Consider the following 23631-nt stretch of genomic DNA (forward strand, 5'->3'; position numbering starts at 1 on the left):
GACTCTTGATCCTGGGGTTTTGGGTTCAAGCCCCATGTTGGGTGTAGAGATTCCTTAAAAATAAAATCTTTAGGGGAGCCTGGGTGGCTCAGTTGGTTGAGCGTCCGACTTCGGCTCAGGTCATGATCTCGCAATCTGTGAGTTTGAGCCCCATGTCAGGCTGTGTGCTGACAGCTCAGAGCCTGGAACCTGCCTTGGATTCTGTCTCCCTCTCTCTCTGCCCCTCCCCTGCTCATGCTCTGTCTCTCTCTGTCTCAAAAATAAATAAATATTAAAAATAAAATAAAATAAAATAAAATCTTTAAAAAAAGGAAGAAAAAAAAAAACCGTGCCGATAGAGTTGCTCAACCCAAGGCTGCCACAAACCTTCAATTGGTTAAAAAAAAAACAAAAAACAAAAAACAAAACTACAATATCTGTGAGGCACAATAAAATGAGGTATGCCCGCATACCTTTTTGGGTTTTGTTTGTTTGTTTGTTTGTTTAAGAGACGAGGAAGTCCATTATAAAAGGGAACGGGAAGAAGGAGAACCTCAACTGCAAGCATTTACTCAGTAAGAACAATCTTGCGAAAGTTGAGGATCTAGAAATTAAATCCTTATCATCTCCTAAGGCTGAATACCCTTTGAGGGAATTTTCATGTTCCCTAATTTGAAGACTATAGGCTTAGATGGTGTGGGATTCTTTAATGGAAGGGCAGGTTTGAGGCTCTGGTACAGTGAGGGCTTAAGGATCTAAGAACCTCCGCGTCCTAATAGTGGCAAGATGGTCACCACTTGTAGAAAGCCAAAGGATGCGGGGGATGGGAATCTCCGTGTTAACTGTTCTGGCTTCCCCATAAGTTCACATCTGGACCCACCCTGGCCTCCACGAGTCCTTCCAGCCTCCCTAAAGTTGAGTGAGGTAGGGGGTGCGGGCGAGGCGGGCGTCGAAGTCAGTTTCTTCTCTCTTCGTTCTTTCCTCAGTTTCCCCAGAGGAAGAGAAAGGGACGAGTTGAGACCCAAGGTATTTTACGAGTCTCACTTCGTCTGCCAGCCCTCAGAGCGGCAATCTGCACAGATTCTTCTCACGGCCCCCCACCCCTTCCCCCTTTTCGCCGTCCTAAGGCCCTGGAGCTCCTGGACAAAGCTCGGCCTCCAGGTCATCACCGCCTACACTTTGGGGGACCCTCTCCAGAAAAGAACGGAGAACCACCTAGCTCCCACCTACTTGGTTGGTCATTAGTTCCATGGAGGCGCTTAAAGAGGAATCAATAACAATAGCGATAATAATAAGAACACATTTGTATAGCTCATTGTGCTCATCTGTATGCATTTGTTATGATTTCACGGTTGGGAGATGTAGACACTTGGAAGTATTAGTAGCTGCTGGACAGCGGCAAGGGAGCGGGCAGCCCGCAAAAGGGAAGGGGCAGGCGCAGTCGATTAAACCGTGGAAAGGGTACCGGGCAGGTAGGAAAGCAGCGCCGGAAGGCTGGTCAACGGCCCAGCGGAAGGAAAAGGGCTTTTTTCCCTCTTAAGAGACGCTCGTTCTTTCCTGCACCCTTGCGTAGTCTTGGAGGGCCCAATCCCTTGGCTCTCCTGTTCCGTTCCCCCTTCCCCACTTGGAAAGGTGGCTCAGCTCTTCCCGCACGCGACCCGCCGGCGGTTGGGCCGGATGCAGGAAGTTTCTAATTGGCTGAGTCGCAGAAGCACCGGGTGAAAAGAGCTCTGCCGGCGGCGCGCCCTAGTCCGGGCGTAGCCAATACCGTACGGCAAAATGGCGGTCCCCAGGTAATTTGGGACGCCCTGAGGAGGCAAAAGCGCCCCCTACTGGTCACAGGAAAGGGAGCCGCAGACTGTGTGGGCGTCACTGGAGATGGGGGCGGGTCTACCACCACTTCCTGCCGCAGGGTGAGGCGTGGTCCGGGCGCCGTACGACAATATGGCCGCGCCTATGTGGCTGTAGGCGGAAACTCGGCGGCTTCCGGTCCAGAGAAGGGCCTGCGGTGGGAGGGGGAAGGAAGGCGGAGGGAACCATGCGAGGTTCTGAGATCAGCAGCGAGGGTCGCCTCGAGAGACCGTTTCTGAGGTGGGGGCCGGACGGTGTGGGGAGCGAAGGCGGGGGCGGGAATGTCGAGGGAGAGGTATTGGGGAGTCCCGGGCGCTGAGTCTGAGGGACAAGCTATGGTACCTTCCTTCCTATCCCTGAAGGGGAGTGGGGTGGCCGGGGGCCGAACTGGGGGAGGGGGACTTGGCGGGAAGCTCATCTAGGGGAAGGGGTCAGACGCCAGGTTGGGATTTGAGAGGAATCGGGACAGCTCACTGCTGGGCTCACAGTCGGTTACAGGTCACAGAGAGAGAATGGGGGAAATTCGGGTGGGGTAAGAGGGAGGGGATTGAGGTGAGGTCTCTCCAACCTGACGCCCCGGTTTGAGGAGCCCCGTCGGAGGGCGGAGTATGAAGATAATTCAAGGAGGAGAAAGGGGAATGGATTATTGGGAGGGAACCTCCTGCACCTCAGAGAGTCTAGGAGTTGGGGTGATCCTTCAGGATGGGATGAGGGTGTGGATTTGACGTGTTTGAGAGCGAAACGGGGAAGGCTCAGGAGGTGGTGCTGCCGGGGGTGTGGTATCTGCGAGGGAACGTCGAGGGAATCTGGAGTGCAATGTGGGAGGCGGTCCAGGGGTTGGAAGAATCAACTTGGCAAGTATGAGAATTGGGGAAATGAATGTCTGAGAAGTGGGGCAATGAAGCAGAAAGCTTGGATATCGACAAGAGGGGTGGAGCTGGGGGTGGGGACTTAAGGGTTTCAGGTGATTTGGGGCTTCCTTATGTAAAGGGCCAGAAAAGCATATGGTACTAACAGTTGCTGGAAGACAGGCAGTTGAGGACACTGTTGGGCAGGGCTGGGTGTTACTGAAACCCAAGATTGGAAAGTGTGTGAGATGAGGGATGGGCTGTGCTGGAGGGGCTCTTTCTGAGGCCCCATCCCCTTCCAGCAGGAGTTCCGAAATCCCCAACACCTCCTCCCTCCGGGGGATTTGATCCCCCATGGCCACCGCTAACAGCATCATCGTGCTGGATGATGATGACGAAGATGAAGCAGCTGCTCAGCCAGGTCCCTCCCACCCACCCCCCAATCCGGCCTCACCCCGGCCAGAAGCCCCTGGCTCCTCTCAGCCCCATGGGGCTGGAGGAAGCAGTAGTTCTGGCGGCAAGAAATGCTACAAGTTGGAGAATGAGAAGCTGTTTGAAGAGGTGAGCTTTAGGGGAGAAGATTCTTGTACCCCAGGGAGGGGGATGGCTGACTGGCTCTCCTGTCCTTTCTTCCCCACTAACCCCACCTCGCCTTCTTTCTCTCAACCCCTCCCCTTGTCTCTTTCCCCCTACCTCTTCCCCTGAATCCTCTAGTTCCTTGAGCTGTGTAAGACGCAGACAGCAGACCACCCTGAGGTGGTCCCATTCCTCTATAATCGGCAGCAGCGTGCCCACTCTCTGTTTTTGGCCTCGGCGGAGTTCTGCAACATCCTCTCTCGGGTCCTATCTCGGGCCCAGAGCCGGCCAGCTAAGCTCTATGTCTACATTAATGAGCTCTGCACTGTTCTCAAGGCCCATTCAGCCAAGAAGAAGCTGAACCTGGCCCCTGCTGCCACCACCTCTGGTGAACCCTCTGGGAATAACCCTCCCACAGACCCCTCCTCGGACCCCACAAATGCCGAGACCACTGCCTCTGAGGCCCCAAGGACCCGTGGTTCCCGGCGGCAGATCCAGCGCTTGGAGCAGCTGCTAGCGCTCTATGTGGCCGAGATCCGGCGGCTGCAGGAAAAGGAGTTGGATCTCTCAGAGTTGGATGACCCAGACTCCACATACCTGCAGGAGGCAAGGTTGAAGCGTAAGCTGATCCGCCTCTTTGGGCGGCTGTGTGAACTCAAAGACTGCTCTTCACTGACGGGCCGTGTCATAGAACAGCGCATCCCCTACCGTGGCACCCGCTACCCAGAGGTTAACAGGCGCATTGAGCGGCTCATCAACAAACCAGGGCCTGATACCTTCCCTGACTATGGAGATGTACTGCGGGCTGTGGAGAAGGCAGCTGCTCGGCACAGCCTCGGCCTCCCACGACAGCAGCTCCAGCTCATGGCTCAGGATGCCTTCCGAGATGTGGGCATCAGGTTACAGGAACGACGCCACCTTGATCTCATCTACAACTTTGGCTGTCACCTCACAGATGACTATAGGCCAGGTAGGGATTAGTGAGATGCCTGTCAACAACCCTTATATGTCAGATGTTTGGTGGAGGGGGGATCTCTCTTGTCCCTTCTTCTAGGGTTTGGGCTGAGTACCCTGACTTTATATCTTCCCACGTAGGCATTGACCCTGCACTGTCAGATCCCGCCCTAGCCCGGCGCCTGCGAGAAAACCGGAGCTTGGCTATGAGCCGGCTGGATGAGGTCATCTCCAAATATGCAATGATGCAAGACAAGAGTGAGGAGGGCGAGAGACAGAAGAGAAGGGCTCGGCTTCCCCAAGCTACCTCTTCCCACTCTGCAGACTCCCCCAAAGCCTCCTTGGATTCTGGTGAGGTATGGAAGGGATAAACCCTCCAGACAGACCTTGTCCTTCCCCTGCACTAGCTAGCAGGGAGTTTAGGGTGACTGACTGGGAAAAGTGCAGAAGGAACCCGAGAACCAGACCCTCTGGGACAAGGGATTCCTTAGAGAAATTCCTTTGTCCCCCAGGGCCCTAGTGGAATGGTGTCCCAGGAGTGCCCTACCACCTCCAAGGCTGAGACAGATGACGAAGAAGATGAGGAAAGTGATGAGGAAGAGGAAGAAGAGGAAGAGGAGGAAGAAGAGGAAGAGGAAGAAGAAGAGGAGGAGGCCACAGATTCTGAAGAAGAGGAGGATCTCGAACAGATGCAGGAAGGTCAGGGGGACGATGAAGAGGAGGAGGAGGAGGAGGAGGAGGAGGAGGAGGAGGAAGCAGGTATGTCAAGGAAACAGTCCCCTCATGTGTCGGTTCCCTCTACTCTTTTGGATGTGAACCACCTGTTTGAGACCCTTCCCTCCCTCCTATTACTCTCAGCAGTATTCTTTCCCCTAGTTCTCATGCTGCCTCTCCCCTCTTTTCTTCTTTTCCAGGCCAGGATGGAGACAAGAGCCCTATGTCCCCACTGCAGCAGATCTCCACTGAAAAAAACCTGGAATCTAGCAGAGGGATCAGCAAGTCTGTGGGGGAGCAGCAGAACAAAGGACTCATAATGTCACCATCTTCACTGTCAGAAGACGCCTTGGCCCCCTCCAGCATAGATGCTGAAAGCAACGGAGAACACCTTGAGGAGTTACCCCTGGAGGAAGAGAGCCCCATGTCTCAGCTCTTTGAGCTCGAGATCGAAGCCTTGCCCCTGGATACCACTCCTTCCCCTGAGGAGAGGGACGTTTCTTCTTCCAGGAAGCAATCAGAGGACCCCCTCACCACTGTCTTGGAGAATGGAGCAGCCATGGTCACCTCCACTTCCTTCAATGGAGGTGTGTCTCCTCACACCTGGGGAGATTCCTGTCCCCCGTGCAAGAAATCCCGGAAGGAGAAGCAAACTGGAGCAGGGTCATTAGGAAACAGGTAACAATGACAAGGAGGAGAAGAGGGAGGCCAAGGACAGATTGCAAGGGGCTTTCTGAGAGGAGTATTGAGGAACTGGGTCTGCTGGGAAGAGACTGGATGATTCCCCTCCGGCCTCAGGCTCTTCATACCCCTCCACATATTTGTGTTTCTGTCCCTAGCTATGTAGAAAGGCAAAGGGCAGTGCATGAGAAGAATGGGAAGAAGGTATCTACCCTGCCCAGCCCACCTTCTCCCTTGACTTCTATGGCCCCAGTTGCTGATTCCTCGACAAGAGTGGACTCTCCTAGCCATGGCCTGGTGACCAGCTCCCTCTGTAGCCCATCTCCAGCCCAGTTGTCCCAAGCCCCCCATTCACAACCCTCCCGGCCTGGTACTTACAAGGTAAGAGGGGGAGGCAGTTGTTTCCTGACTTGTCTTTCATTGTCTGTTCAGTTTCAGGCACTCCATCTGAATTTTGCACCCACCACATCCTCTCTCGACCTTTTTTCTAACCCCAGTTTTTAATCTCTGAGAAATCCTTCCCTTTGCTTCTTTTACCCCTATATTCCAGACGTCTCTTTCTGACTCTGTCTCTCACTCCCCTGCAGATGAGTGTGGCCACACAGTGCGATCCAGAGGAGATCATCGTGCTCTCAGACTCTGATTAGCTGCCTCTACCCCCCACTCCCTGCCTCCAAAATGTTTTGGAATAGTATTTGGAGGATGGTGGGAAACAGATGACTGAGGAAGGGATTGACTGGGCTAATCCCCTTTTGGTGGTGTTTCTTTAAAAAACAAAAAAACAAAAAAACAAAACCTTAAGTTTTACACAGAAACATTAATAAACAATAAAGTTCTTTTCTTATTGTATCCCTGTCTTTTCCTTTTCGTTGTTCTACTCTCACAGCCGATTGGCACCGGCTGTTCTCTGGTTCAAGGTTAGCCTGGGCCTGGACTACCCCTGGAGCTGTCCTTTGTAGCCTGTCCTTAGCCTGCCTCTCTTTGAGTTCCCTCGGCTTCAGGCCTTCCGCTTGCCCTCTGCCAGGCACTAAAAAGAAAGAAGAAAGAAAGAAAAAAAAAGAAAAGAAAAAGAAATGTGTTCCAGCCTCCCGAATGTGCTTTACTTTCTCACTTCGAGCGGTTGGAGTAAAAAGGCCAATCAGGGGCCGACTCAAGGTTATTTGGCCAATCCAGACCCGGAGGAAGGGGGCGGGGTTTCAGGGGGACTGTCTGAAGCTGGGAGAGCTGGGCGATTAGATCCCGCAAACCTGCTAATGGCCACAGCTCAGGGGCGGAGCCTAAGTAGCGACGGCCAAAACCCTTTGCCAATGGGAAGGGCAGGCTTACGGAATTAAAGGGGAATGAGCGCTTCGGCCGAACCATCAAGTCCTGCGTTTTCAGCAGCGGAAGAGACCTGGTACCTTTAAGGTGGAATGAGACGGCTGTTCTTTAAAGGAGAAGTGGTCTAGTCGGCCGAGTAGTGCCCAGCGGCACGGGCGGGGTACCCGTCTGTGCCTTTAAAGCCGGAGGGGCGGGAGGCGGAGCGGAGGCGGAGGGCGGAGGGAGTCGGCGCAAGATGGCGGCGGGAGGGGCCCAGGCTGCGGCTCTGGCCGCCGAGTGAGGGGCGGGGGGGCCCGGGGGCGCGCGGCCCGGTAAGCGGGGACGCGCGGGGTTGGGGGGCGCCTTCCGGGTGGGAGAGGAGGTCGAAGTAGCGCTTGGGGCGGAGCAGAGGGGGGCGGGGTCCTGTGTGGGCGGGGGTAGGTAAGGGGCGGGGCCGAGAGGGCCACGGGGGTGGGCCTTGAAGAGGCGGGGCCGAAAGGGCCAAGGGGCGTGCCTTGAAGGGGCGGGGCTAGAGGTAAGCTGAGGGGCAAAGGGGCCCTGGCTCGCAGCGGAGCTGGGGGGGAGGGGGGGGTGCATAGCCTAAAAAGACATGGAGGGAGGGATGGTTTTCGGTACAGGAACAGACTTGCCCCCCTCCTAAGAAAAGGTTGCAAAACACCAGTAAGGTAAATTTTGGAAATTCAGGCTTTCAGGCAAATGGGAAATTCCGAGGGGAGGCACCCCGCTCCCCAAGAACACCTTATTTCTCTAATCTCCAAAGAAAGAGCACTGGATTAGGAGTCAGGACACCTGTGTTTCCTGGCACTGCCACTTACTGGCTCTGTGACCTTGGATAATCTCGTAATCTTTCCGAGCCTCAGTTTTCTCATCTGTCAAATGGGGTTGAGAGGAATACCTACCTTACAGTGTTGTGGGGAATTACTCGGATAAAGGGTATGAACATGTTTTTAAACTGTAGAGGGAAGGGCTGTGTTATTATGAGATGTTATCATTCTTCTCTCTTTTTCTTCCCAGAGACCCCCCCGGCCGCCCTCCTCCTTCCCTTGTTCCTGTGGCTGGGGGGGTACCCCCTCCCTCCACGCCATGGAGCCATCTCCTCTCTCTCCCAGTGGGGCAGCACTCCCCTTGCCTCTGTCACTGGCCCCACCCCCACTGCCCCTGCCTGCAGCTGCAGTGGTCCACGTGTCCTTCCCTGAGGTGACCAGTGCCCTTCTGGAGTCCCTCAATCAGCAGCGGTTACAGGGCCAGCTCTGCGATGTGTCCATCCGAGTGCAGGGCCGGGAGTTCAGGGCTCATCGTGCTGTCCTGGCTGCCTCCTCCCCTTACTTCCATGACCAGGTTTTACTCAAGGGCATGACCTCCATCTCTCTGCCCAGCGTCATGGACCCAGGCGCCTTCGAGACTGTCTTGGCTTCCGCTTACACTGGTCGCCTGAGCATGGCTGCTGCTGACATTGTCAACTTCCTCACAGTGGGGTCGGTGCTCCAAATGTGGCACATCGTGGATAAGTGCACTGAACTCCTCCGAGAAGGCCGGGCCTCAGCCACCGCCACCACCATCACCACTGCTGCTGCCACTTCTGCCACTGTCCCTGGTGCTGGGGTCCCATCGGGGAGTGGGGCCACTGTGGCCCCTGCCACCATGGGCTCTGTGCGCTCCCATGCCTCCAGCCGAGCCAGTGAGAATCAGTCCCCCAGCAGCAGCAACTACTTCAGCCCCCGAGAGTCCACTGATTTCTCATCTTCTTCCCAAGAGGCATTTGCAGCTTCTGCAGTGGGCAGTGGGGAACGTCGAGGAGGTGGCCCTGTATTCCCAGCCCCTGTGGTTGGCAGTGGCGGGGCTACCTCTGGGAAGCTGCTGCTGGAGGCAGATGAGCTCTGCGATGATGGGGATGGGAGAGGTGCTGTGGTCCCTGGGGGTGGGCTCCGGCGGCCCACCTATGCACCCCCCAGCATCATGCCACAGAAACACTGGGTATATGTGAAGCGGGGTGGAAACAGCCCAGCACCGGCACCCCTCGTTCCCCAAGACCCAGATCTGGAAGAGGATGAGGAGGAGGAAGACCTGGTGTTGACCTGTGAGGATGATGAAGATGAAGAGCTCGGGGGTGGCTCCAGGGTTCCCGAGGCTGGAGGACCAGAGGCTACCCTTAGCATAAGTGATGTCCGGACCCTGACTGAGCCTCCGGACAAGGGAGAGGAGCAGGTCAATTTCTGTGAGTCCTCCAATGACTTTGGCTCCTATGAGGGTGGGGGTCCTGGGGCGGGGCTTGATGATTCCGGGGGGCCAACCCCTTCCTCCTATGCCCCCTCCCACCCTCCGAGGCCCCTGCTTCCCTTGGACATGCAGGGCAACCAGATCCTGGTCTTCCCATCATCTTCATCCTCCTCCTCCTCCTCCTCCTCACAGGCCCCAGGCCAGCCACCAGGGAGCCAAGCTGAGCACGGGGCGGTGACCCTGGGGGGCACCTCAGCAGGGAGCCTGGGCATGCCGGGTGGTGCTGGGGGGACCCCTGGAGGGGCAGGCAGTGGGGATGGGAATAAGATCTTTTTGTGCCACTGTGGGAAGGCCTTCTCCCACAAGAGCATGCGAGATCGGCATGTGAACATGCACCTCAACCTGCGGCCCTTTGACTGCCCCGTGTGCAACAAAAAGTTTAAGATGAAGCACCACCTGACTGAGCACATGAAGACACACACAGGTCTCAAACCCTACGAGTGTGGCGTCTGCGCCAAGAAGTTCATGTGGCGAGACAGCTTCATGCGCCACCGGGGACACTGTGAGCGCCGGCACCGCCTGGGCGGGGGCGGACCCGGACCGGGAGGGCCCGCTGGGCCAGCCCTGCCGCCCAAGAGAGAGTCTCCTGGAGTGGGTGGGGGCAGCGGCGACGAGGCGAGTGGGGCCACGCCCCAGTCCAGCCGAAGGGTCTGGTCCCCACCCAGTGTCCACAAGGTGGAGATGGGCTTTGGTGGAGGAGGAGGAACAAACTGAAGGGGGGGGGCTCCTGGAGGCAGCTTTCGGGGAAGAGGAAACCGGGAGCACCAGCCAGGGGCGCTGTGGCCCTCAGGTGATCTCCCACCACGCTTACTGTCTTCCTTATCTCTACCGGACTTGTATATATTTTGGAGGGGGAACAATGTTGCACCATCGGCCACCCCATTCCATCCCTCAGCCCCTCTCCCACAAAGTATCCCTGGAACTAAGTCCTTCCTTTCCCTCAGCTCCAGACTAGGGCGCATATGGTGGGGGGGGAGGGAAAGGGGCTATGGAGCATCCTGGAGTCACAGGGTCAAGGGTCAGGTGGTTGTAGTCTGTACCTGAAGTCTGTGTTTGTGTTGTTGTGGGGACCAGGTTTTGAGCCCCACCCTTGTCCTAGAACCTACCCCACCCCGCTAAGGACGTGCCCTTTATTTCCACCCTAATCCCTCCTATCTCTCCTTGGGGGACCTCCAACTGGATTCTCATTGAGGAGGGAGTGAAGACAAGGAGGGAATATAAGTCGTAAGAATACAAGGTTTTTATTTTAAATCTTATTTTTTTTAAAATGGTGATTAAAATATTTATTGGTCATTTCACTTGGCTTGCCAACAGCCCCTATGTGTTTGCTGGGGATCCGGCGCAGGTTGGGGAAAGCGGAGTAACGGTTCTCTAGGAAGTAGTTTCTGGAAGGAGGGCACGGAGGGGGAGCCTAGGGTTGGGGAGGGTTTCTGGAAGTGGGTGGTGCTGTGTGGTCCAAGAGGGAGGGGCGGGGCGGGGCGGGGCTGAGGTCCCCAGATCAGAACTGGAGATAAGTGTTCCGGGATCTGTGCCTGGCCTGTGCGGAAAGCACCTGCCTCCCACGTGGCCTCACCCAACCAGAGGGGATTTCCGGCGACTCTCCAGCCGGCCTTTCAAGGAAAATGAAAGTGAAAGGGAGAAGTGGAGGTTTCAGAGCTGAGCAGATCGCTGCGCCATGAAGCCCCTGTCTCTGCTCCTCTCCGTGGCTTTGGGTGAGCGAACCCCGAGACTCTGCCCAAGAACAGGGAAGAGGCGGAGGGAGGTGACCCACCACGCGCCAGATGCTGGGGGTGCGGGACGAGGGTCGCCTGACCTCTGCACCGCTCCCTCACTCGCGCCCCTCTCCTCCAGGCTTGGTGACCGCCGTCTCGGCGGGACCCGCGGTGATAGAGTGCTGGATGGTGGAGGACGCGGGCGGGGGCCGCCTGACCAAGAAACCCGCCGCACTGCTGCTGCGCCAGGGCCCAGGGAGACTACCTCCCCGGCCGGACCTGGAACCCGAGCTCTACCTCAAAGTGCGCGGTGAGTCATCCCGGACTCGCCCTCAACTCCCACTTCCACCGAAACCCCCTCCTCTTTAGGTCGCACTGTGACCTCAGGCCTCAGTTTCCCCTTGTAAAATGAGCCTGGATTACCTGCAAATCTCTCACTACTGGGTAGTTTGTGCATTTGGAATTCCCTGGACGCTGCCCTCCCCGTCGCGTTCCTGGTGGTGACTACAGCAGCAACTCCCTTGTCCGCGCTCACAGACCCCGCGGGAGCCCTGCAGGCTGCCTTCAGGCGGTACCCCTCGGACGCCCCTGCGCCACACTGCGAGATGAGCCGCTACCTCCCGCTCCCTGCCTCGGCGAATTGGGCCAGTGGCTTGACCCCGGAGCAGAGCTGCCCTCGGGCCCTGGATGGGACTTGGCTCATGGTCAGCGTGTCCAGCCCGATCTTAAGTCTCTCCAGCTTCCTAAAACCAGAGTCCGAGCCTCAGCCGGAACCTAATCTCATCACCATGGTAACAGGTAGCTGGGACGGGGAAGTGGAAGTGAACGGGTAGATTCTAAGGGTCTAGATCTGCCTGTGACTCGCTCTGTGGAACTTAATTGGAACTAATTGGGGCTTAGTTTCCTTACTTGTAAAGCAAGGCGGTTCGGCTAAGATTAGACAATCTACCGCTAACAGCTTCTTCTATCTCCTGCCCAGTTGAAAACAACCACCCACAACCTGCGGTTTGGGGGTGGGGCTTCGTGGAGTTCCCAGGGGCAGAGCTTTGGGAAGAGTGGCTGACTTTCCCTACACTGGACGTTGAGTAACTTGTAAGGGAATGGGGTTTGGGAGGGGCTCAGAAGCAGGATAATTTTTTTCTCCTTTCCTCCTGGATCTTTATCTTGCGTTTCACTCTGTTTTAAAAACCAGGGTTCAAGCCCCATCCGTGCCCACATCCGGAACTTCTGCACTTAGCAAAACAAAGGCTCTTGCGCTCTAGAGCGTTGACATTTTCTGACTGCCCCTTTCCTTTAGTTCGTGAGGATGCGCGGATTCTGTGGTCACCAAATGGTGGACTTGGAGGAAGAGACAGGGCAGGAGACCTCATGGTTTCCACTGCAAAGACCCATTTCTGTGCATGGTGCAACGCGGTTTTGACGCCCAGGGGTCTGGCACTTTGCCAGAGAGGAGGCATGAGAAGGAAGTGGGCAGATAAAAACAATCAACTGGGTATCTAGGAGCTCACCCTTCTCGCAGCAGAAGGTGGGTAGGATATGAGTAGTCATTGGCTTCCCTCAATCTTGTGCGACTTTTTTTTAAAGTTTAAAGTTGATTTAAATTTTATGTATGTATGTATGTTAAGTAATCTCTACGCTCAGCCTGGGGCTCGAACTCAAGACCCTGAGATCAAAAGCCATATACTCTTTGGACTGAGCCAGCCAGGCTTCCCTTGTGCCATTGTTTGTAAATGACACAGCCCAACCAGCAGATAAACCCCAGCTGAGGGCTGTACCCTCCCTTCCCTTCCCCAGGACCGTTTTCCTGCTACCCTCCTCCCTGAGAGTGAATCACCTACAGGACCAGGGAAAGGGACTCAGCAACTGCCTAATCACCTCTGCCTACACTTCTGTTCTTAGCTCCCAGGACCCACCCTAGGCAGGGGCAGAGGCAAACTGCTCCTTGTGGGGATAGTAGCTCTCTCCAGTGGCAAGGAGTATTTCCCAGGGCTCTGGCTTCACTGAGGTGGGGGTGACAACATACTTTTTCTCTGAGTCTGTTTTTCCAACTGTAAAATGTGGATGCTGTTTCCTATCTGCCTTTCTGTTGTTGTGACTATCATATCACTTTGTTAATGTATTCACTGGTTCAGTATTTATTAGCACCAAGGATAAGTTAGGGCCCAGTGGTTCTCAGTCCAGGCTGCAAGTAAGAGTCCTGTTGGAAGTTTCTAAAATATTCTGAATATAGGGGCGCCTAGGTGGCTCGGTCGGTTGTGTTAGCCTCTTGCTTTAGGCTCAGGTCATGATCTCATGGTTGGTGAGTTCTGGCCCCGAGGAGGGGATTTTCTCTCTCTCTCTCTCTCTCTCTCTCTCTCTCTCTCTCTGCCCCTCCCTCATTCATGTACCAGAGCTCACTCACTCTCTCAAAATAAATAAACTTAAAAAAATAATAAAATACACTGAATCCTACCACTCCAGGAGAATTAAGTCAGAATCTTGGGGTAGCCCTGGACATTCTTAAGAGTCAGGAACACGATCAGGGGGCACCTGGGTGGCTCACTCAGTTAAGCTGTTGACTCTTGATTTCCACTCAGGTCATTATCTCAGGATTCCTGAGTTTGAGCCCTGGGTCAGGCTCCGCAGGACCCTGTCTGTCTCCCTCTCTCTACCCCTTCCACTTGTGTGTGCTCGCTCTCTCTCTCCTCTCTCTCTCTGGAAAACAACAAAAAAAAGGTGATCAGATGTAGATTCTGCTCTCTAGAAGGTTCTCAGCAGGTTTGTCATGGGTAATTGTAATGTAGAGTAGAAAGCAATTTGGGCCATTAGAGTAGTACGGATAGGGAGCCATGAGAGCGCCCAGGAGGGACAATTTTCTGCTTCTCACAGACCCCTGGGGGTAAAAACTAGTTGCTGTGCTCAGTCTTCCTTTTCAAGCATTTCTGCTTGATTAGGGATTTAAGAAAATGAAAGTTGTTTTAACGTAAAATTTAAAATGAATCTTTCTAGTGTCACAGATCATTGGTAATTTTGCTAATACACATTTAGACAGTATTTCTTATCAAATACTTCAAAATGTTTGTTGACAAATACACTGTCCTAACACAGTTTGTGTGTATGGTATTTAATTCTCATTTTTTTAAAAAACAATTGTGGGGCGCCTGGGTGGCTTGGTCGGTTAAGCGTCCGACTTCGGCTCAGGTCATGATCTCACGGTCGGTGAGTTCGAGCCCGGCGTCGGGCTCTGTGCTGACAGCTCAGAGCCTGGAGCCTGTTCATATTCTGTGTCTCCCTCTCTCTCTGCCCCTCCCCTGTTCATGCTCTGTCTCTCTCTCTCAAAAAAAATAAATAAACGTTAAAAAAGAAATTAAAAAAAAAAACAAAAAAACAATTGTTATGGGAAATTTCAAAGACCTATAAAAGTAGAGAGAGTGGTATAATGAACCCCCATAGGCCCATCACCCATCTGTGTAGATATCGTTGTTCCACCAATCCTCCCCCCACCTATTTTCTTTTTTTGGTGTTTTAAAGTATATATATACCAGGCATCATATGATTTTACTCCTAGTTACTTCAGTAAGCATCTTTATCAAATAAGGACTTAACAAAAATTTACAGGGGCACCTGAATGGCTCAGTCGGTTGAACATCCGACTTCAGCTCGGGTCATGATCTCACAGTCTGTGTGTTCGAGCCCCGTGTCGGGCTCTGTGCTGACAGCTCAGAGCCCGGAGCCTGCTTCAGATTCTGTGTCTCCCTCTCTCTCTGACCCTCCCCCATTCATGCTCTGTCTCTCTCTGTCTCAAAAATAAATAAACATTAAAAAAAAAATTCAGAAAACCATTGGGGTACCTGGGTGGCTCAGTTGGTTAAGCTTCTGAATCTTGATCTAGGCTCAGGTCATGATCTCACTGTTCGTGAGACCGAGCCCCACATAGGTCTCTGCGCCGACAGCTCAGAGCCTGCTTGGGATTCTGTCTCTCCATCTCCCTCTGTTCCTCTGCTGCTCGCACTCTGTCTCTCAAAATAAATAAACTTAAAAAAAGAAACATTGTCATAAACAAACCACACAATAATTCCTTAATATCAGTTAATTCCTAGCCCATATTAAAATTTTCCCAGTTGTCTCAGTGATGTTATTTTACAGCTGGTTTGCTTGAATCAGGGTCAAAAACTGTTCTATATATCATATTTGGTTGTTGCATCTACTTGGGTTGCTTTAACAAAATATCACAGAATAGATGTCTTAATATTTATTTTCCCACAGTTCTGGAGGCTAGAAGTCTGAGATCAAGTCTAAGATTAAGGTGTTCGCAGGGTTGGTGTCTGATGAGAGCTCTCTCCTTGTGGTTGCAGATGGCCACTTCTGGTTGTGTCCTCATGGAGGAGAGAAAGTGAGCTTTGGTGTTGCTTCCTTTTCTTAAAAGGACACCAGCATATCAGGTTAGGGCCCTATGTTAATGATCCCATTTAACCATTATCACCTCTTCACAGCCCCTATCTCCAAATACAGCTTAGTCTGAACAACTGTGTGTATTGGGGGTGGGGGGTGGCTATAGGCGCTGACCCTGCCCCCAGCAGTCGAAAATCTCTGTGTACTTGACTTTCCCAAAACTTAACCATTCATAGCTTACTGTTGACTGGAAATCTTACTGATAATGTAAACAATGATTAACACGTTTTGTTATATGTATTACATGCTGTATACTTACAGTAAGCTAAAGAAAAGAAAATATTATTAAGAAAATTAATCATAGGGGCGCCTGGGTGGCTCAGTCGGTTAAGCGTCCGACTTCGACTCAGGTCATGATCTCGCGGTTTGTGGGTTCCAGCCCCGTGCTGGGCTCTGTGCTGATGACTTGGGAGCCTGGAGCCTGCTTCGGATTCTGTGTCTCCCACTCTCTCTGCCCCTCCCCTGCTTGTGCTCTGTCTCTCTCTCTCTTAAAAATGAATAAACATTAAAAAAAAAAAAAGAAAATCATAAAGAAAATACATTTATAGTATTGTACTGTAAAAAAAACCCCAAAACCCTGCATATAAGTGGACCCTCACAGTTCAAACTTGTGTTGTTTAAGAGTCAACAGTTTAGTCACACTGGCCAGGAAGGCTTCAACAATGAACTTGGGGGGTGGGGTGGGGTGCGTATCACAGGCATTCAGTCCACAACAGTTTTGTCTCTTGTCTCTTTTATTCTATAATTGCTCCCCCCAGCCCCCCAAATGGTACTGGTTTGTCACTTGTTCTGTAGAATTTCCTACATTCTGTATTTGGCCAAGTGTTTCTTCATCGTGTCACTTGATTAGGTTTGGATTTAAATTTTTTTCTGTAATACTTTATAATAGTTGTTACCATTCACTTTATTAACAGCAAAGCAAAAACCTATGTAATACAAGCCATAAAAACAGGTACAAATTTCCATTTGTATTTTTCAGAGTCCAGTTTGTAGGATGCAGGTCTAAAATTGCTCCATCAACCCATTTTAAAGTTTATTTATTTATTTAGTGAGAGAGAGCGGGGGAGGGGCAGAGAGGGAGAGAAGGAATCCTCAACAGGCTCCGCACTGCCAGTGCAGAGCCCGATGTGGGGCTTGAACCCCCAAACCATGAGATCATGACCTGAGCCCAAACCAAGAGTCGGACACTCAACCAACTGAGCCACCCAGGTGCCCCTCCATCAACCCATATTAAAGAGCACTGTTAGCTTCAGGGTTAACCTGTAAAACCTTCAGATTTTGTTTATTAAAATCGTATGGGTTTTTGACAATTCAAGAGTCTGTTTTGGATTTTAATAAACTAAGTGAATTACCTAGTTTTTTTTAAATTTATTCAACAAAAACTCCCATAACATTGAGAGAAGTTTAACCTTGTAGTACTCAGAAACTAGGATTAAAAAGTGCATGATCACAAGAGAAGAAAGAGGACTTTTATGGGAAGGACCCAAACATCCTGGGAGGAGGTAGCAGTGGACCTGACCCTGTGGGACATGAAGTATTTAGATGTTTGGGAGAAAATGGGGAAGGACATTATAAACCGAAGGAACCTATGACCATAGCAAAGAATGGCCCAATGATTAGAGTTTCTTTCTTTTTTAAAAATTTTTTAAAAAATGTTTATTTTTGAGAGGTGGGGGAGGGACAGAGAAAGAGGGAGACACAGAATCTGAAACGGGCTCAGGCTCTGAGCTGTCAGCACAGAGCCCGACGCGGGGCTCGAACTCACGAGTTGTGAGATCACGACCTGAGCCGAAGTCAGACGCTTAATCAACTGAGCCACCCAGGCGGCCTGATTAGAATTTCCACTAGTCACAAGAAAGGGATTCTCTGGAGCCAGTCCTTAGGGTGCAAGAGAAGTCTGGACAGATAGGTTGGCAGGTGGATTATCAAGTACCCTGAGATCTGGGCTTTATAAGTGATAGTGAACCATCAGAAGTGTGTGTGCCATTGTCCCAAAAGCCAGGCTTTTTTTAACTTAATTCTTACAAAAGTAGGCAAGGATCAGATCACTGGACTAATGAGAAAAATATAGATTAAGTGATTTCTTCGAGATACCCAGCAAGTCCGTGGTGATGATGACGACAACAGTAATGAAAATAGTAACACCTGACATTCACTGAGCATTTTCTATGGCCAGGTCTTATTCTAAGCATTTTATAGACATGATCCCATTTATTCCTCTCAACAGCCATAGGAACTAGGCACTGATATCATCTCCATGTCAGAGATGAAGAAATCTGAGACAGAGCACTTTGGTAACTTGTCCAAGAACAGCTTGTAAGAAGCTAGGCCAGGAATGGAGCCTGGGCCATTTAGCTTCAGCCTGTGCCTTCAGTTGCTGGCTTCCTAGGCAGCTGGGTTTTTTAAACAGGCAAGTGACTGGATCAGAATTGTAGCGACACTGTGTGGCTCCAGTGTGGATGATGAATCGAAGAAGAGAGGGACCAAGGATAGGAAGGCCCGAGAGGAGGTTGTAATTGTCCAAATGTATGTTGGTGAGAACTTGAGTTGGAAACAGGTGAGGTCTGTTTGGAAGACAGAATTAGGGCCTGGTTGGGATAGTACACAGTACGTTATTGTTTGGCAATTTGCTCATCTGTCTCCCTTACTAGACTGTAAGAAATCTGAAGGCAGGGACTGCCTGTCACTGCTCAGTCCTCTGCCTTGAACATCACAGGTACTCAATAAATATTAGTTGAATGAAAGCATTAGAGAGGATGGAGTCTTAGTGACTCCAAGCCCTTTAGCATGGGGAGTGGGGGGGTGCGGGGCTGGTGGTGATCATTCATCAAGGCAGAGAGAATGGGCATTGGAGCAGGGGGAGAGAATGTTGATGGGGAGAGATGCTGTCGAGTTGGGGCACGTTCAGTTGGTCTAGCTGATGGTCGAGTGTAACCACAGCAAACACTTTGGTAGGCTTACTGTATTCTGGGTACCGTTCTAAGTGCCTTTCACATATAGGTGCCTTTGTTATCCAGAATCAGGAAATGAATAATGCTGGGTAGCAAGAGGCATTATATGATTTAACCTTCACTACGACCCCGTAAGATAGGCACTGTGATCATCATCATTATTCCCACTTAGGAGATTCAGCTAAGCCACGGAAAAGTGAAACAACTGGTCTACAGGACCATATAAATAGCAGTCAAAAAGTACTCTGTACAGCACCATAGGATTGACATCCCTGAGTCTTCACAGTCTTCACCAGTGACAAGAGCGAGCTTTAAGGCTTTAAGGCCTCAAAAGCTCTTTAAAGCCTAAGGCTCTTGAAGGGTGGTGCATGGGGACTGGGCTGGTTCAGGCTGTGTCAGAAGTGCTCTCAGAGCCCACTGAGTGGGCTGTGTGCTCAGCCCGGCCTTCAAGGACTGTCCCCACTCCCTGCCCCTATTCATCTCTAGCTGTATCTGCTCACTCTCAGCTACTTTGGGTCCCACCCAGTCCCAGAACAAAGGGGATTTGCAGGGAGGACTAGAAGATGGAATCAGAAAAGGAGGTGTTCTCTGAGGGCTGGGTGAATTCTAGTTGTATCTTCCCTATAACTCTATTTGTCTGTTTTTCCCTTTCTTTTTCTCTCCCTCATGCCCTTTCCCCTCCCTCCTCTCCCCATCTTCCCCAGCTGTGCTGACTGTCCTCACCCACACCCCCACCCCTCGGATCCGACTGGGACAAGATGCTCTGCTGGACTTGAAGTTTGCCTACATGCCCCCCGCCTCTGAGGCCGCTACATCTCTGGCCCCAGGTCCCCCTCCCTTTGGGCTGGAGTGGCGACGCCAGCACCTGGGCAAAGGGCACCTACTCCTGGCTGCAACGCCTGGGCTGAGTGAGCAAATGCCACCTGCCCAAGAGGGGGCAGTGGCATTTGCTGCTTGGGATGATGATGAGCCGTGGGGTCCGTGGACTGGAAATGGGACCCTCTGGCTGCCTGCAGTGAAGCCCTTCCAGGAGGGCACCTATCTGGCCACTGTACACCTGCCATACCTACAAGGGCAGGTCGCTCTGGAGCTTGCTGTACAGAGTGAGTTGGGGTCCAGGGGTTCCCACGGGTAAAGGATGGGCACTGGCATTATGGGGACATCATGATGGAAGAGGGATAGGGGAGAAGAGGGTGCTGGGTGAGTGATGGGAGGTAGATTGGGGTCCCTGGGCTTCAGAAGGGCAATGGTGGAAGTCCCTGGGAATCTGAGTGACTGGGATAAAGGTTCCCAAATCTGAGGAAGAGGCGTCCCTGGGATTGAGGGTTTTAGCGTGGGAATCCCTCTGAAGCATCAGTGGGGAGACAGCGGGTTCCCCATCCTAGGAGAGAAAAACTCAAACCCAGTTTGGGGGAAGCCATGGGGCAAACTGAGGGTCTCCAAGGGAGGACAATGTGGATTGATTCCCCCCATGCTCCTTTCATGTTTTCTCCCCAGAGCCACCCAAAGTATCCCTGACACCGGCACCTCTTGTATGGGCTACCCGGGGGGAGGCACCCCCCCAGTTGCAATGCCTCGTGTCCCACTTCTATCCCTCTGAGGGTCTGGAAGTGGAGTGGGAGCTCCGGGGTGGCCCAGAGGGCAGCTTTCAGAAGGCTGAGGGGCAGAAGTGGCTCTCTGCCCTGCTCCACCACTCAGACGGCACCGTCAGCCTCTCTGCGCACCTGCAGCCGGTCCCCATAACTGCCGAGCATCATGGGGCACGCTATGCCTGTCGTGTCCACCACCCCACTCTGCCGGCCTTGGGGCGCAGCGCAGAGGTCACCCTGGAGGTGGCAGGTAAGAGCCAGGAGGAGGATGGAGTGACTGGGGCGGGGAGGGGGGGCAGGGGAGGGGGCGGGCGCCCTGGGAAGATACTAAGGGGTTCACTTTTCTCCCTTCCACCTGCCAGGTCTGTCTGGGCCCACCCTGGAGGATGGTGTAGGCCTCTTCCTGTCTGCCTTTCTCCTCCTCGGGCTCATCAAAGCACTGGGCTGGGCTGGTGAGTGTGAGTGCCACCTAGACCCTGACCCCCACTGTGACCATGACAGTCCCTGCCTACTCCCAGAAGCCTGATACCTATCCCTCTCAATCTCATCTCCCCCATCCCATCCCATCCCTCACTCCCCCATCCCATCCCTTCTCAATCTCTCTCCACAGCTGCCTACATGTGTACTTCGAAGGATTCAAAGGAGAAGGTAATAGCTCTCCTCTTCTTTTCTTTCCCTTTTCATTTGAGACCCTCCCTGCAACTCCTCACTGGTAGAGGAAGGCTCTGGCTTCCACTGGCATGGTGGGCAGAACCTGAACTTGGAATTCACACACACCTGGGTTAACTCCTGCTACTTTGAATATTCCACTTAACCAACACCTCAGTTTCCTTGGGTGTGAGGGTAAAAAAAAAAAAAAAATTAGGCAGCACTGTCCAACAGAAATATGATACAAGCCACATATGTACATTTAAATAATCTAGCAGCCACATCAAAAAGGTAAGAAGAGGTGCACCTGGATGGTTCGGTCAGTTAAGCGGCTGACTCTTGATCTCAGCTCAGGTCTTGATCTCAAGGCTTTGAGTTCAAGTCCTGCATTGGTCTGCACACTGGGCATGAAGCCTACTTAAAGAAAAGCAAAAAAAAACAAAAAACAAAAAACATCAAAAAAAAAACCCGGTAAAATTAATTTTTTAAGCGATTAATTTTGAGAGAGAGAGAGAGCATGTGCACACGTACAAGTTGGGGGTTGGGTAGAGAGAGAGAAGGGAGACACAGAATCCAAAGCAGGCTCCAGGCTCTGAGCTGCCAGCACAGAGCCCAACATGGGGCTCGAACTCACGAACCACGAGATCATGACCTGAGCCAAAGTCAGATGCTTAACTGACTGAGCCACCCAGGTGCCCCTAAAATTAATTTTAATAATACTCTTTCAGACTAGGCACATTTCAAATGTTCACGAGACACATGTGGATGGTGGCTACTGTATAGACAGCAGAGCCTCTGAAGGCTGTTGGGAGGATTAAGCAAAAGCCCTTGGCAGTATCTGCCAGGCAGAAAACCCCCTGAAACTGTGAGCCCCATTCTTCTGCCACCCTCTGTGCCCATGATGGTGCATTTATCTCTGGACTGATCATGAGCATTTCACGTCACTTCCTAAAACCCGGCATTCCTCACCTCCTTTTTATTTCTCTTCCAGAAAGCCCAGTGAGAACACTCACCACCATCCTGGGGAAGCCGCCGTCATCTCTGGTTTGAGCTACTGTACTAGCTCCACCAAACAGTACACCATCATCTGCTCATGCTCCCTCCAACCCCTCTCTTTCCAAGGAGCGGCTGGAATGCTTTTTTTAAAGGACACAAATCTATAGCATTTCCCTTCTTAGAGCTCTAAGGCAGTGGTTCTCGATTTTTGTTGTTGTTTTTAATCTCCGAACCACTTAAAAACGGTCAGGAACTCTAAAGAACCTTTGCTTATGTGGGTTATAAACTAGATATTAATGATACTAGAACTTAAAACAGAAAAATTTAACACAAGAACACATAAGCACGCATTCCATTAGCTGTGAGGACGATGAGGTCAATACTCAGCTGCTGGAAAACTCCACAGTACATTGTTTTTAGAGAATGAGAATGAAAAAGGCAGGTAACATCTTAGTATTGTTATGAATAGCCTTAATTTCATAAACCCACTGAAACAGTCTCCAGGACCACTGGGACAGGCGTCACATTTGGGGAACCAGTGCTCTAGAAGCTAAATCCGTTCTTGTCCTGGCCTGTGCATCTCCCACGTTGGAGCCACTGCTTGCCTCTTCAACCCCACCTGTGCCCTCCAGCCCTCCCCTCAATGTTCACCACACCGATGGCTATTCCTTTTCCAACGGCTCCCACCTTCCCTGGTCTGTTCCCTTTGTCTGTTCCGCCCTCGCCCTCTCTGGGCTCCAGGACAGCCTCGCTATTCCCTCAGACCGCTGCGTGTTCCTCCTGTGCGGTTCATCAGTTGTATTTAAGTGATTGTACGAGTCGTTGTTAAATGCCTGTCTCCCTTTCCGGACCGTCGGCTCCTCAAAGGCAAGGACGTGCCTGTCTGTCCACTGCTGTGTCCCCGCTGCGGCACAGGGCCGGGCGCCCACTGGAGGGCGCTCATCAGAAGAAATTAGTCTTTTTTACATCCTAAGTATTGAACAGCAAGTGTTGGATCAGGTAATTACTGGACGAAGGAAGCGGCGGCTTGGCCTAGGGACGTCCGAGGGGCAGGACAGTCGGCCAGGCCGCTGGAATAAAGTTATGCTCTGGTGCTCCCAACACCGTGTCTCCTTCCACCCCACGGGTCCCCTCTGCAAGCACAGACTCTTACAGTCACTTCTGGTTCCTGCCAATCACCCCGACCTCTCAAACGTTTTGGCGACACCCGATCCTCCGGAACAGTTCGGGGTCGGGCGCCACCCAAGGCGGGGAGGACGCCCTCTAGCAAAGTGCACTGGGGGTGGGCAGAAGGGAGCGCAGATACCAGCGCCGAGCGCCGGAAACCCGGGAGTGTCGAATCTGGAACCGGATGTGTCGACTTCCTGCTCCGCCCCCTTGCGAGAGGGCCGGAACCCAGCGCACTTCGGAAAACGCGGAGTGGATTCCGGTCCGCTACACGCGTGGGTGTGGGTGGGGAGTGTAACCCCGTGGGGTGGAGTAACCGATCCCTCTCCACCTAAAGCGCTTCCCACGGTTGTTTTAGCCTCGGCGTTGTGTAGTGGGGAGGGGAATGTCAAATTCGGCCCCTGTCCTCCCTCGGGAGCTGGAGACCGGCATCCATTCCAATTAAGTGTGGGGCGAAGAGGGCTCCAGGATCCCCGAGTAGGGGGTCCCGAGCACAGCGGAGCTGGGGACCCGGGCTCCTGGGTTCTGGCCGCTGGGCATCCAGGGCTCCCCTAGTCCGCAACCCTGGCTCCTGTCCTCACTTCCTTCCCTTTTTGGCTCCTGCTGTCGGAGCGGGCGGACGTGGGGGGGAGCGGAAAGGGCGGGAGGGCCCGGGAGCCTGGCGGGGGGGTAACGGGGGTGCGGAAAAGCCGAGGAGGGGACTCGGTCCAGGGACTCGTTTGGGGACTGGAGACCGACGGGAACAGCGGCCCGGGACCCGCGCTGCTCCCACCATTCCCGAGCAGGTCAGAGCCAGAACACCCTGTGACCCTGCCCGTTCCCGTACCCCCTCATCCCCCAAATGCACCAGGGCCCCCCATATTCCACTCCTATGTTGCCCCCCCCAGGACCTCCATACGGTTACCTAGGCACCCACCCGCGTCCCTCTCCTCCCCGA

General features: G+C 52.7%; 4 protein-coding genes across 7 annotated transcripts in view; all 4 read left to right on the top strand.

Moving 5' to 3' along the window:
• Positions 1-1949: 1949 nt before the first annotated feature.
• DAXX (death domain associated protein) lies at positions 1950-6452 on the top strand. 3 transcript variants are annotated; one of them, XM_049653449.1, is made up of 8 exons: positions 1950-2070; positions 2981-3239; positions 3393-4224; positions 4350-4564; positions 4721-4967; positions 5123-5600; positions 5762-5984; positions 6191-6452. In XM_049653449.1, the coding sequence occupies exons 2-8, from the start codon at positions 3033-3035 to the stop codon at positions 6248-6250; spliced, it is 2262 nt and encodes a 753-aa protein (XP_049509406.1). In that variant the 5' UTR covers positions 1950-2070; positions 2981-3032; the 3' UTR covers positions 6251-6452. The 3 variants fall into 3 exon arrangements, with proteins under 3 accessions (XP_049509406.1, XP_049509407.1, XP_049509408.1); XM_049653450.1 differs by having other exon boundaries at positions 2984-3239; XM_049653451.1 differs by lacking the exon at positions 1950-2070 and adding an exon at positions 2089-2168.
• A 384-nt stretch (positions 6453-6836) lies between these two features.
• Positions 6837-10498, top strand: ZBTB22 (zinc finger and BTB domain containing 22). 2 transcript variants are annotated; one of them, XM_049653454.1, is made up of 2 exons: positions 6837-7234; positions 7938-10498. In XM_049653454.1, the coding sequence occupies exon 2, from the start codon at positions 8007-8009 to the stop codon at positions 9912-9914; it is 1908 nt and encodes a 635-aa protein (XP_049509411.1). In that variant the 5' UTR covers positions 6837-7234; positions 7938-8006; the 3' UTR covers positions 9915-10498. The 2 variants fall into 2 exon arrangements, with proteins under 2 accessions (XP_049509411.1, XP_049509412.1); XM_049653455.1 differs by having other exon boundaries at positions 6837-7010.
• A 199-nt stretch (positions 10499-10697) lies between these two features.
• On the top strand, positions 10698-20747 carry TAPBP (TAP binding protein). The gene is given in 8 exon segments (XM_049653457.1): positions 10698-10912; positions 11052-11222; positions 11450-11710; positions 18999-19397; positions 19792-20133; positions 20246-20335; positions 20494-20540; positions 20542-20747. Coding segments are annotated over 8 exon segments (1377 nt in total). The 5' UTR covers positions 10698-10875; the 3' UTR covers positions 20572-20747.
• Positions 20748-20842: 95 nt separating this feature from the next.
• Positions 20843-23631, top strand: part of WDR46 (WD repeat domain 46) — a 19311-nt gene continuing 16522 nt past the window's right edge. Inside the window, exons 1-2 of the mRNA XM_049653199.1 lie at positions 20843-20850; positions 21523-21606. Of these exons, the coding sequence (XP_049509156.1) occupies positions 20843-20850; positions 21523-21606 (92 nt within the window). The remainder of the gene's footprint in view (positions 20851-21522; positions 21607-23631) is intronic.

The sequence above is a fragment of the Panthera uncia genome, assembly GCF_023721935.1.
Source record: "Panthera uncia isolate 11264 chromosome B2 unlocalized genomic scaffold, Puncia_PCG_1.0 HiC_scaffold_24, whole genome shotgun sequence".
Classification (NCBI taxonomy): Eukaryota; Metazoa; Chordata; class Mammalia; order Carnivora; family Felidae; genus Panthera; species Panthera uncia.